Raw genomic sequence first — 13,356 nt, forward strand, 5'->3', positions numbered from 1 at the left:
TGCTGCTTGAGCTTCATCTTCACAGCTGGTCTCACCTCTCTCTTCTTATGGCTCAGCCTCCGTGCCGACAAACCCAAATGCTCAATCCAAAACTTTTACGTTCCTGCCCTCAACAAAACCCTGAATTCACGAGTCAATACCACTCTCAACTTCATGGTTCGTTGTGACAATCCAAACAGAGACCAAGGAGTCTACTACGACGATGTACGCCTTACCTTATCCACCGCCACCACGAACAAGACCAATTCCTCTGCTCCTCCTCTCTTTGTTGGTAACTACACAGTGCCTAAGTTCTATCAAGGACACAAGAAGAAGGCCAAGAAGTGGGGTCAAGTTTCGCCTTTGAACAACCAGACGGTTTTACGAGCGGTTTTTCCTAATGGATCGGCGGTTTTCAGGTTGGATCTGAAGACTCAGGTGAGATTCAGGATTATGTTTTGGAAAACCAAGAGGTACGGGATTGATGTTGGTGCTGATGTTGAAGTCAACGGTGATGGGGTTAAAGCTCATAAGAAAGGGATTAAAATGAGGAAATCTGATTCTTCTTTTCCATTATCAAGAAGCTCTTTCCCTATTTGTGTTTTGATGAATTTGCTAGTCTTCTTCGCCATTCGTTGATTGAAGGTTTACCTTGAATTTTATTTTGATTTTCATATTGTTGATTTTTAATTATTGACTCTTTCTATCATGAGTTTTTTTTTGTTGTGTGTTAGTTCCATTTTCTTCATATTAATTCGACCAATGAATCTTTTATTCCCTTTGTTTTTTTTTTTGTTTGTTTCAACTATGTATTACTTCCCATCAATCAAATTCTATTTGAATTCAATATCCATTTTTAAATGTACAAGATTCAGTTATATATATGTTGAGGCTTCAAATCAATGAACGTACCACCAAAAAAATGTACATAATAGAAATATAACAGTGAATATATATAACCGTTCATATATGGAAAGGGAACACTGCACTTACGAATTTTTTATGTAGTTATTTCAAATAAAGTTACTAGATCATTTGATACTTTTATTGCCGTAACGAATAAACCATTTATGTATTGTTTTTTCTTACAAAATTGATCGACCAAAGGTCAATAGAAATCACATGCTTCATAGAAGAAAAGGGGATATTTGGATAATGCAATATTTTGGGGGTTGTTGTTATCTTACCTCTTCTTTGTCAGTACGGCAATAACTTAAATTACAAGTTAAAATATTTAACCAATCGCATCGTAGAATAAACAAGTGTGCTTAATATATATTTAGTATGACTTCTGCTTTGGGAATAGTCCCTAGTCTTTGTTAAATATCAATTTTGTTTGTGCCATGAAAAGTTGAAATCTACTATATATCTTTCTCACTATATTATAGTGACCATTACTTTGTCGAGATTTAAGTTTTCAACAAGAATCTATATAACATCTTTCACCAAAAAAAAAGTATCAAAATCTTGAAAACAAAAAATGGTGGATCGAGAAGAAGAACTTGGAAAAAAATGTTGTAGCTGCTTCTTCAAGTTCATCTTCATAGTTGGTCTCTCTTGTCTCGCCATATGGCTCTATCTCCGTGCCGGCAAACCCAAATGCTCAGTCCAAAACTTTTACGTTCCCGCCCTCAACAAAACTCTGAACTCACGTGACAATACCACTCTCAGCTTCATGGTTCGTTGTGACAATCCAAACAAAGTCCTAGGAATCTACTACGACGATGTCCACCTTACCTTCTTCACCACCAACACGATGACCAAGACCAATTCCTCTACTCTTGTCTTTGTTGGTAACTACACAGTGCCGAAGTTCTACCAAGGGCACAAGAAGAAGGCCAGGAAGTGGGGTCAAGTATTGCCTTTGAACAACCAGACGGTTCTACGAGCGGTTTTGCCTAATGGGTCGGCACTTTTCAGGTTGGATCTGAAGACTCGAGTGAGATTCAGGAGTGTGTTTTGGAAATCTAAGAGCCGTGGGATTAATGTGGGTGCTGATGTCGAAGTCAACGGTGATGGAGTTATAGCTCAAAAGAAAGGGGTTCAAATGAAGAAATCTATTTTGACAAAGTACAATATGACTGACGAAGGGATTGATGTTAGTGCTGATGATCTTGGTGGTGGAGTCGATGATCGTAAGAAAGGGACTAAAACGATGAAATCTGATTCTTCTTTTCCATTATCAAGAAGCTCTTTCCTGATTTGTGTTTTGATGAATTTGCTAGTCTTCGTTACCATTCGTTAAATGGTTCACTGATGGTCTTGAATTTTTATTTTGTTTTGATTTTCAAATTGTTGTTTTGATTAGTGTTTTTTGTTGTCGCGTGTTAGCTCCATTTTCTTCATGTTAATTCCACCAATGAATCATTTATTCCTTGTTTTCATATATGTATTAGTTTCCCATCAACCAATTCTATTTGAAATTCCATTATCTAATTTTAAATGTACAAGACACAAAGGAAGAGAGAGTAATAGGGAGAGGCAGAGTGTTTTTTAGCCATCCTTCACAAATTCCCTACACATCCTACTCTCTAGTTTTTTTTTTTTTTTGTGCAAACAACTTTTATGGTAGGTTTTAATTTTGAGACTCTTATCTACTGTTTGAATATTTTATAAATATATTGTGTACTGTTTTATAAATAAGAAACTTTGATCTCCTAATTAAAATTATTTCCTCCAATGGTAGTATATAATTTTGAGTCTCTTATTTTTTAAAATATAGTTATTGAAATTTAAAAAAATTAAATAGAATAGAAGTAGTATAGATGTTTAAACATTTAAGATTTTATAAAAATTGGGAAAATATTGCATTTAATTAATTTTTAAACATACAAAACATAATACATATTACAATAGAAGTACAATTCATAAATGGGGAAAATGATTAATTGTAATATTGATTTGTGCCAAATTAATTGAAATTCAATTATTGCATTTCAGATATATGTTTACAAAATTTTGATTAGTAAAATTTTTTATTGCATTTAAGTAAATATTTTGATTAGTATAAATGTTTAAACATTTCAGATTTAATAAGAAAGAGAAATTATTGCATTTCAGATTTTATATGTGTGAGACTGTTTTGTTCAAATGAAACTTAAACCGAAACTTAAACGGAAACTTAATCAAAACAAACAAACCATAACCATCAAAGACTAAGACAATGTGCGTCTCCGTTCCAATCATGGCCGAAGTCTTCTCCGTCTCAGCAATTCGTGACTAAAGCTTCAGTTCTATCTCCTTTACTGCAAGCTTTCTCTTTTTCAATCTTTCATCAAGTTCTTCTTCCTTCTTAACTTCTCTGCACAACTTCTCATTGCGTCTCATTACGTTCCTCACCATCGATCATACTCTTCTTCCCTGCAGTATTTCCAATCATGTTAACCTCAAAATCATAAAGAATCTCCTTTGTCTTCAGTGATTGCTTACAGTTTCATCATCCTCTTCACTCCTTTTCTCTACTTTAATCGAACCAAGCTTTTGACAAGCTGTTGAATCATCCTCGCTATCCGCTGCCACATATCTTCTAGTTCTTTTTCCAAGTCTTTCAGAAGCATCTCTTACAGCATCACTACTGTACTTCTTCCTAGAGCCGATCCTTCTAGCAGTAGTCATGTTATCACCTTCATCCAAAGAACTCTCATTATCACATTGTGTTAACAGAAATCTGAAACTTTAAGCAAAATTAGACTCACTTCTGGATCAGACATCAAGAGTTTAAACCAAAAGGAGTTCGCTAACACTAAACAACCAGCATCTTGGCATGGTTATGCAATGGGAGGATCGGTTCTACAAAGCTAACCGAGCTCACACATATCTTGGTAACCCGGCAACCAAGAACATGCGTTGCCGATGATCCCAGTCTCAACTCTTTAGTAAAATTAGTGAAAATACACGATCTATTCAAATAGATTCCAATGCTTTAGATTTATTTACGCCAATCAAACTCAAGTTTACCAAACAGCTAGTGTGTGAATCATGACTAGACGCAGAATACATCTAAGAGCTGACGATAACCAATTATTCTGTTTGATCATATTGAACCTGAAGACAGCTACAGACCAAGAGCAACATAAATCTAGAGGATCAGTAACTTAAAAACCAGCTCCTGGATCAGATGAACATAGCAGATGAACATAGACAATTTAGGTTAACTTTAATTACATATACACTGAGATCACATATTACATATACACTGAGAAAAATCAATGGACTATTTGGTTTGCCCAACAATAAGTGACACATACAGTTTCTTATTATGAATTCGAGTATACTAAATAAGAGGTCCTTTTAGTTTTTTTCTTGTTTCTGATTTTTTTTTTTCTTCTCAGTTATATCCCTGTTAAAACCTCCGTTGAGGAAGGTCTTATACCATCATTAGTAATGAATACTCAAGAGAGTATTCTTGGATTTAGCCCCAAAATAATAATAAACAATCTATATATGGGTCCATAAACGAAAAACCGATTTTGTTGAAAGAATTGAGAGCAACCCATTAGGAACGCTACGTGGCGGCTCCTGAATAGTTGTGTCTAAAATATAAAAATATTTTTTTTCTTCATTTTATTTTCCATTTCTTCTTTTATGTCTCTCTCTCTTCTCTCTCGAAAACTCCGACGAGAGAAAACGTGATTCTTATGTGATCGGAAAATTCAATGGATTCACGTCGAATCCATTGAATTTTCTTGCTTAAAATTGTTGGTTGATGGTCATCCGGAGGCTTTTGAGTTCCATATCGGTGTCTTTTAGCTTCCAGATCGGTTGGGTGTTAAAGTCAAATCGGCGGAGGTTTCGTTTGTTGGGACAACGACGACAGAGGTTCCATTTGGTGGGACAATGACAGGGGAGGTTTCTTCTGGCGGCGCACAGCAAACGGCGAGGACCACTGGCTAAGGAATCACAAAGAGAAGGTTGGTCTTTTCATTTTCCGATTTATTGCATGTTATGTTGATTCATATCGGGTGGTCTTTAGTTGTTAGGGTTTCAGATTAATTAGATTGATTGTTAGAATGGTGAATGTTTTCTGTCGATTTGACTTATTAGGCCTAGATTGTGAAATTTGTTTGATGTTCAATTGATTTTGAGATTTGTTTGATTGTTTTTTATGAGATTAGATTAGATTGTGAGATTTGTTTGATGTTCAATTGATTTTGAGTTTTGTGTGATTGTTTTTTATGAGATTAGATTAGATTGTGAGATTTGTTTGATGTTCAATTGACTCTTTTGTCATGTTTTGTGCGAGGTTAAATGGTAAAGAGTGGTATTCATGAAGTGGACACAGTGCTTGGATTCTCTTATTTGAAAGGTATGGAATCCGATTCTTTCAAATGTTGTTGTTAGATTTTGTTTGAGTTTCTGTGTTGGGATGAGTTTGTCTGTTAGATTTTGTTTGAGTTTATATGCTTGAAGTGTTATAAATTGTCTTTGTGTTATAGTTTGATGAACCATTGTTGTTCTATTTCATTGTTTGAATGTTTGATGTTTTGTATAAATAATTGTGTGAAAAAGTTTGGTTTTACTGCTTTCATAAGTGATGAAACCGTGTGTTGTTGTTTTATTTCCTCAAGTGTTTAAGTCTTTTTTGAAACCCGTTTGTCTTTTATTTTTCCTAAAGTGTTCAAGTCTTGATCAATTGTTTAAGTCTTGATCAATTGTTTGAGTCGAGTGAGTCATTCATGATTGAGTTTGTTTGTTGGTTGTATTAAATACGGTTAGTCGAGTGATAAGGCAGATACTTGTCAAGTCATTCATTGATGAATGCTTCAACATCAAACTTATTGTTTGATGTCTTAGGGTTTGTAGGTTGTTTTAATGTGATTGTTGTGTGGTTGTTGTAGTGAAGGTAAAAACTTAAATTTTAAAACCTAAATCCACTTGGTTTAAAAGTAAACTTCAACTTACCAACTAACCTAAACCATTAACTTTTTCTCTACAAACCCTTTTCGTTTTACATCATCTTTCACTAACACAAGCAATGGATCCTAGAAACCTTAATCATTTTCCACTGACATGTTTTGTTGATCTTATGAATTCTCAAAAAGACTCAAACGCATCTGATAATTCTATTCTTCCAAACACATCCTCTTCTCAGCCTGTCCACTTTAACTCTACCTTCTCTTCTCAGCCTGTCCACTTAACCTCTACCAACTCTTCTCAACCTGTACACTTTAGGCCAACCTACTCTTCTCAGCCACTTCACTTTAGCCTGGCATCTGACTCTGAAGACTGTATCGAGTTAACAGTTGATGAGAATGAAGAAGACGGAGGAAGAGGAATCAGAAAGCGGTGGATTGCAGAGGAGGATATCAATTTCATAAGTGCTTGGTTAAACACAAGCAAGGATCCAGATGTAAGTAATGAGCAGCGGCTTCAAAGTTTCTGAAGAGGGTTGCCGACTACTACAAAGCAAACGCTGGCTCATCTGGTTCAATAGCAAGAGGGCCTTCACAATGTAAGGCTAGGTGGAACAAGATAAATCACTCGGTCAATACGTTTGTGGGGTGTTACGCACAAGCGAGTTCAAGGAGAAAGAGTGGAGAATCAGAAGATGATGTATTGAGCATGGCGTATGAGCTTTTCAAGAACGACATGGGCAAGCCATTTCTGCTATGAAATTGCTGGAGGGAATTGAAGCATTATCAGAAATGGATCACGGAGGAGTGTAGCCATAAGCAGACTAAACTCGCTTCAGAAGGAGCATACTCACCCGAAGAGTGCAATGATGGAGCTGAGGTGAGGCCTCTGAGGGTTAAAGCTTCTAAGAAAAAAGGGAAGAAACCGACTGTGATTGTTGATGTGGAGGCTGGTTCTGTGGCTAAGTTAGATAGGATCATAGCAATGAAGGAGCAAGAACAAGCCGCTAAGGAGAGACACGCCAAAATGAGATTGCTAGACAGCCTTATTAACAAGGGTGAACTAACACCCGCTGAAGTTACACTTAGGGACAAACTCGTAGACCAGATGGTGGCAAACATCTAGGTGTTGCTTTTTTGTTTATTCTGTTAGATTGTATGTCACTTGTTGTGTTGTTCTTTTGTTTGAGCAGTGACTAATTATACATTGGTGTTTTATTCGTTTGTTTCAAGTTCTTCAGGACAAATAATAAGCAGTCTCGTTGTCACGGGGAAGGAAACAAGTAGCGAGTGCAATCGGGACAGTGTTCAACCTGTGTGTTGTTCTCGTGTTTTTTATGGTCACATGTTGCTTATGTTTTGGTATGTAGTGTCACGAAGTGTTTTTATGGGACCACTTTTAGTTTTTTTCCAACCCGTTAATGGGTTTTGTTATCATGTACTTCAGCCCGTGAATGGGTTTTGTTTTCTTGAGCCGTGTATGTTGTCTTTGGTCTATATAACACAGCAGTTTAAAACTTCTTCACTTCTATACTCATACTCATTTGATTCTTCTTTTATCATTTCTCTTCTCTTCATTGCTTGTTGTTTAATATTCAACAACAAACCCAAAGTGTCATAAGACAAAACAAAAACCATTTCATTTCAACAAAAACCAAAATCCATAAACCCTTACAACAAAAACCAAAATCCATATCAAGATAAACCAAACTTCTCCTAAAAAATGTCTAATTGGAGTTCTGATCAAGAAATTGAAGAAATGGTAGAGGAAGAGGTTGATAGTTTAGTGGATGAGATTCAATACCACGACACTCACCCGACAGTACCACCAGCTCCAATAATCCGAAGAGTGCACATTAATAGAGACCGCTATGAAGGCCACACTCGGTTATAGAATGATTATTTTAGTGATAATCCAACTTACACTCAAGCTATGTTCCGCCGTCGCTTTAGAATGAACAAACCATTGTTCATTCATATTGTTAATACTATTGAGAATGGAGTCTCATACTTTAGACAAAGGCGAGATGCTTCTGGAAGGCTCGGTTTTTCTGCACTTCAAAAATGTACGTCAGCTATCCGTATGATGGCATACGGATGTGCGGCAAATGCGATGGATGAATATTTACGACTCGCTGAAATGACCGCCCACAAATGCCTTCTCCATTTTGTTGAGGGAGTTATAAATCTGTTTGGAGACGAGTATCTCAGAAGACCTACAGCGGAAGACCTCCAACGATTGATGAATATTGGAGAACATCGTGGTTTCCCCGGAATGGTAGGGAGCATAGATTGTATACATTGGGAGTGGAAGAATTTTCCCACTGCGTGGAAAGGACAATATTTACGTGGATCTGGAAAACCGACAATCGTACTAGAGGCTGTGGCATCACAAGATTTATGGATTTGGCACGCATTTTTTGGACCACCAGGTACGTTAAATGATATCAATGTTTTGGACCGCTCACCGGTGTTTGATGATATCCTAGAGGGCCGAGCTCCGAGAGTTACATACGTTGTCAATGGACGACAATACAACATGGCGTACTACCTCACAGACGGTATCTATCCGAAATGGGCTACTTTCATCCAATCCATTACACTTCCACGTGGCCGAAAAGCAAAACTCTTTGCTCAAAATCAAGAAGCATGTCGTAAAGATGTAGAGCGTGCATTTGCAGTTTTGCAAGCAAGATTTGCAATCGTGAAAAATTCCGCACTTTTTTGGATAAAGGAAAAATAGGAAAAATAATGAGAGCATGTATCATTTTGCATAACATGATAGTGGAAGACGAACGAAATGAATACAATTTCTACTATCCATCGGAGTTCTACTACGGAGAAGGAAGCGGAACTTCTCGTATTCTACAGATATGCCAACAACTATAAATAATATGATGGGCATTCGAAATGACGTTCATGATACACAAATTGCTGATCGTTTAGAAAAAGACTTAATTGAGCATATGTGGCAAAAATTTGGGACAACCGCACAATAAATCTTATTCAGAATTTTGTTTAAAATGTTTAAATTTTGTAAAATATGTGAACTATTTTAAATTTTGTATAATATCTAATATAATAAAGTATGTTTACACCCTATAAGAATACCCTATCTAACTGCCACGTGTCACATTTATATTCTCTGATTTTTTTTTTTCGATCTCATCCTATTTTTAATGGGCTTTTTACTCGACATTTATCTCATATCTCAGCCTATTGTTAAATATCCTGAAACTGGACGTTTTTTCTCGTATCTCTTCCTTTTGTTAATGGGCTGAAACTGTATGGGCCACACAAAATTTCTCGTCTTCCCAAACCGAAACCGACGGGATCTCCGACTTCAGTCTTCTTTCCTTCCTCGCCTCTCTCTCTTCCCAACTCCTCCCCCCTTATATGTTCAACTCCGACTCTCGACGCCTCAATTCCGTTGGATAGAGGGAAAATGAGGTAATTTTCATTGATCTTGGGCCGATTTTGAATAGGCGATTTTGTCTCTCGTGTTCTCTCTCCTGCGACTGCAACGATGACGACGGCGGCTCTCTTGAAGCCATTGTCGCCGTGGAGTCCGGTAAGACTGTAAACCAACCCCGACTCTGGCATGTTGAGGTTAATTTGGAGAAACTCCATTTGGGGATGATGTGGTACTCGACAGAGGATTGTCATTTCCTACCCTTGAAGCAAGGTAACTCTTTTTCCCTTGGCATGTTTATGTTCTTCAATGTTTGTGTTATATCGGTTAAGTTTTTGCTACTTTGTTAAATGTTTTCATATAATCGATTTGTTTGATGAATCTGATTCGATGTGACTTGTTTTTTTAGGTTTCGATTGCTAGAACTTGCAATTGTATATACGCCTTGATTCAACAGAGACAACGATATGTGGCATTCAGAGAATCTTCTAAAGATCAGAGACAACGGTGACCTTTATTTTCTTTCTCTGTGTTGCATTGCATTGTGGATTTATTTAGTAGCTTGGTTATGATAGTGTTCAATCTTGATGCTTCTACTGTTCTGAATGAGATCGACACTGTGATCTAGATAATGTTATGTAGTATACAAATAATTTACCTACTGTTTTTGGTTTTATGTGGTATGGTGAAATCCATTTTTCGTGAAAAAAAGAATGCTGGCACAAAAGTTACCGAAATTGCTACTTTTGTTGTATTGCATATTGAATTTTTTTTTTCTTTTGGTTTTGATTCAGACTTTTATCTGACATGGTGAGACTTGAGGCAAAAGTTGAAAGGCTTGAGACTCAATTGCAAGCCAAAGAGAGGGAACTTGGTTCTGTCACAAGAACAGAAGCTAAGAATACAGCGGCTTTAAAGGCGCAGAACGAGAAGCTACAGAAAAGAGAGAGATGAGTTTCAACAGATGGTGATTGCTAACCAGGTTTGGATCATTGCTTAAAATTACTAGCTAGATTTCTCTCAAGTTTTTTTGGTAATGTGTATTGTCTCGAAGTATTTGGGATGCTGATGCAATGCCCCTTTGAACATTTTTGTTTTATTTGTGTATGATAGCAATTCAAGACCCAACAGTTACATGAAACGAAGAAGAAAGAAAAGGAGTATATAAAGTTACAGGTAAGGGGTTTACACTACATGTTCTAAGTGTTTGCAGTATAGGTCGAATCTTAGTTAATTAAAAAATTGAACTTATTTTAGGAGAGGTTAAACCAAGTGTTGATCGAGAAAAAGAAGGAAACGAGCTCAGGCATGGAGATTATGAATCTACTCCAGTCATGTAATGCGTTTATGTTTTTGCTTTTGGATCCAATTTCATTATATAAAGCTGCCTTAGTTTCTGGGAATGTTTCTCTTTTTTTTTTGTCCAGTTATATATATGACCTAATGCCTTTGTTTTATCTTTGTTTTCAGTTTCTAGCATTATGCTATGCTTATTATGATCTGTTGAGCATTTTCAAGGAAAGAACTGGAAGAAAATAGGACCTCCTAATTGCGTTCTGATATGTATTCTTTAGTTAGTATGTTGAAAGTAATGATGATTTACCTTTTCAGCTGATTGATTTAAGGAGCAGACTGATGCCCTGTTTCTTTCTCATTGATGGCAAAAGGTCTTGAACCTGGAGCTTTTGAAAGGACCGTGGTCAAAAGAGGTATTGTGCTCATCACAAGCTGCTTGATCTGACAATATTTGTAACAACCTCCCTCATCTCTCTGTATCTTTGGTTTGTTTGCATTGACAAAGAAATCAAAAGAATAGTTTGTCACTTCATTGTGTCACAAGTGATGAGTTTTCAAAAATTTATGCTCTCCAATGTTTGTGTTCGGTTAAGTTTTTCTTTGTCTAAGTTGTTGCTATTTTGTGTTATATCGGTTAAGTTTTTCTTTGTTTATGTTCATTACAAACAACTATATGACCACAATCAAACTGAATATACACAAAAATTTTATTTACACAAATATAATATTCTTCCAAAAAACAAAAAAAAAACAGATTTCCTTAAATAAAAACCACAAAAATCTCAAAAAAAAACTCAAACAAACGGGCAGAACACCGTATAAATACGCAAAGAGCGAAACAAAGGTTCTTACCAAAAAAAAAAAAAAAAAAAGCGAAACAAAGGTAATTTAAAAACAAACCAATATTTCAATTAGCTTCTACTGAGATATTCTCCATTATAATAAAAAAAATATTTCAAACACTAACTAAAATAAAAGGAAAAAAATAACCATACACTTTTAATAAAATAAAAAAAGGTTTGCGGAGTTTACATAGTTTAAAAAATATGTGTAAGCATTTTAATTTGGAAAAAATGAAACCAAGTACTATTGATACAAAATTAAAATAAATAACTATATTTATATATATATATATAATACTACTATATGAATATAACCATGCAACGCGTGGGACTTTACGTAGTGTTTAATATGTTTAAGATTCTATAGTTTTATGTAATATAAAAAGTTTAATAATTGTTTTATTATTTTATATTATTAAAGTTGATAATTACTAAATACAAATTAAAAATTATTATTTTAAAGATTAAGAGCATCTTTATTGGTGGGTTTTGATTTTTGGGTTCTAAAAAGTGTATTTTTATAAGTTAAGAACTTTTGTTTGTTAATTAAATTTGTATTTTTCCAATGGTAAACTCTTAAAAATGAGGTTCTTAGTTAAAAAAAAAATATATAATTTTTAAATATTTAAACTATGAAGATTTTATTATTGCATTCATAAACTTTTAAACATACAAAACATAAAAACATATAAAAATAGAAGCAGAAATCACAAATAGGGACAAAGTTTAGTTGTAATTTTGATTTGTGTCAAATTTTTGCCATATATGCTCAACCAAATCATCCTTCAATTGTTGATGTTTTATTTGATTACGAACTTCCTTCCGCTTGCTCAGCATGGTCATCATATTGCTGACATTTGAATGTATATCTAAGTCCACATGTGAAGTTCTGTTTGCTTCTACTTGTTCGAATTCTGCTGGATTTAACTGGTTGTACCCATCTCGTTCGTCCTCTACTATCATATTGTGAAGTATGATACACGCTCTCATAATCTTTCCAATTGTTTCCTTATTATGGACAAGAGCCGGATTTTTGACTATGGCGAAGCGAGCTTGCAAGACTCCAAAAGCACGCTCGACATCTTTACGGACAGCTTCTTGACAAGTAGCAAAGAAAGATGCCTTTGGATCTTGTGGGAGTTTAATAGATTGAATAAAAGTAGCCCATTTTGGATAAATACAGGGCAACCAGTTCCACCAAGGGATAGATCGATTCCAGCGAGACTATAAGCATATTTATTTAAAATTATTGGGACTCATCAGCTCCATGGATCGATTTTGCAGTCTCTNAGAGAGCGATCAAGAACATTGATATCGTTTAATATACCTGGAGGTCCAAAAAACGCGTGCCATATCCACAGATCGTGTGACGCTACAGCCTCTAAAACGATGGTTGGATTTCCGGATCCACGTGTGTATTGACCTTTCCATGCGGTTGGGCAATTCTTCCATTCCCAATGCATACAATCGATGCTTTCTATCATCTCCGAAAATCCTCGTAGCTCTCCAATATCGAGTAAACGTTGAAGATCCTCTGGTGTGGGTCTCCTTAGATACTCATCCCCAAATAAATTTATGATTCCTTCAACAAAATTGACCAAGCATTGCATCGCAGTGGTTTCAGAAAGTCGGAGGTATTCATCAAGCGCATCAGCTGCACAACCATATGCCATCATACGAATTGCTGCTGTACATTTCTGTATTGCAGAGAGACCGAACCTTCCGGTAGCATCTCTTCTTTGTTGAAAGAATAGAATTTCATTAGAGAGTCGATCAGTAATACGCATGAACAACGCCTTGTTCATTCTATAGCGACGACAAAAAAGAGGAGGAGGGTATGTTGCATCTTCACTAAAATAATCGTTCCACAAGCGATCGTGCCCATCTTCACGATCTCTTTCAATATAGACTCTTTTTTTCCTTGGCTTTCTTGCTTGTTGGCGAGCAGCATGAGCAGAAACAATATGATCGAACG

At 35.8% G+C, this 13,356-nt stretch overlaps 3 protein-coding genes and 1 long non-coding RNA gene across 4 annotated transcripts in view; all 4 read left to right on the forward strand.

The window, feature by feature from the left end:
* LOC104765948 (protein NDR1-like) overlaps window positions 1-691 on the forward strand; it is a 6,632-nt gene extending 5,941 nt beyond the window's left edge. The window contains exon 2 of the mRNA XM_010489744.2: window positions 29-691. Within this exon, the coding sequence (XP_010488046.1) occupies window positions 29-618 (590 nt within the window). The 3' untranslated portion in view covers window positions 619-691. The remainder of the gene's footprint in view (window positions 1-28) is intronic.
* On the forward strand, window positions 1,460-2,224 carry LOC104767682 (protein NDR1-like). The gene has a single exon (XM_010491672.1). The coding sequence runs from the start codon at window positions 1,460-1,462 to the stop codon at window positions 2,222-2,224; it is 765 nt and encodes a 254-aa protein (XP_010489974.1).
* Window positions 7,555-8,574, forward strand: LOC104767683. Its single transcript, XM_010491673.1, has 3 exons — window positions 7,555-7,718; window positions 7,848-8,263; window positions 8,321-8,574. Exons 1-3 carry the CDS (start codon window positions 7,555-7,557, stop codon window positions 8,572-8,574), a joined length of 834 nt encoding a protein of 277 aa, XP_010489975.1.
* Window positions 9,143-11,153, forward strand: LOC104765949. Its single transcript, XR_763942.2, has 6 exons — window positions 9,143-9,516; window positions 9,653-9,750; window positions 10,038-10,225; window positions 10,357-10,419; window positions 10,501-10,579; window positions 10,714-11,153. It is a non-coding gene; the product is annotated as an uncharacterized LOC104765949 (long non-coding RNA).

This window comes from Camelina sativa, chromosome 19 (assembly GCF_000633955.1).
Source record: "Camelina sativa cultivar DH55 chromosome 19, Cs, whole genome shotgun sequence".
Lineage (NCBI taxonomy): Eukaryota > Viridiplantae > Streptophyta > Magnoliopsida > Brassicales > Brassicaceae > Camelina > Camelina sativa.

Bases quoted from the DNA above. Each gene is read 5' to 3' on its own strand.
- LOC104767682 (XM_010491672.1), top strand. From the start codon at position 1,460: ATGGTGGATCGAGAAGAAGAACTTGGAAAAAAATGTTGTAGCTGCTTC.
- LOC104767683 (XM_010491673.1), top strand. From the start codon at position 7,555: ATGTCTAATTGGAGTTCTGATCAAGAAATTGAAGAAATGGTAGAGGAA. The intron at 7,719-7,847 runs GTTATAGAATGA...CTCATACTTTAG, and splicing joins CGCTATGAAGGCCACACTCG to ACAAAGGCGAGATGCTTCTG. The intron at 8,264-8,320 runs GTACGTTAAATG...ATGATATCCTAG, and splicing joins CGCATTTTTTGGACCACCAG to AGGGCCGAGCTCCGAGAGTT.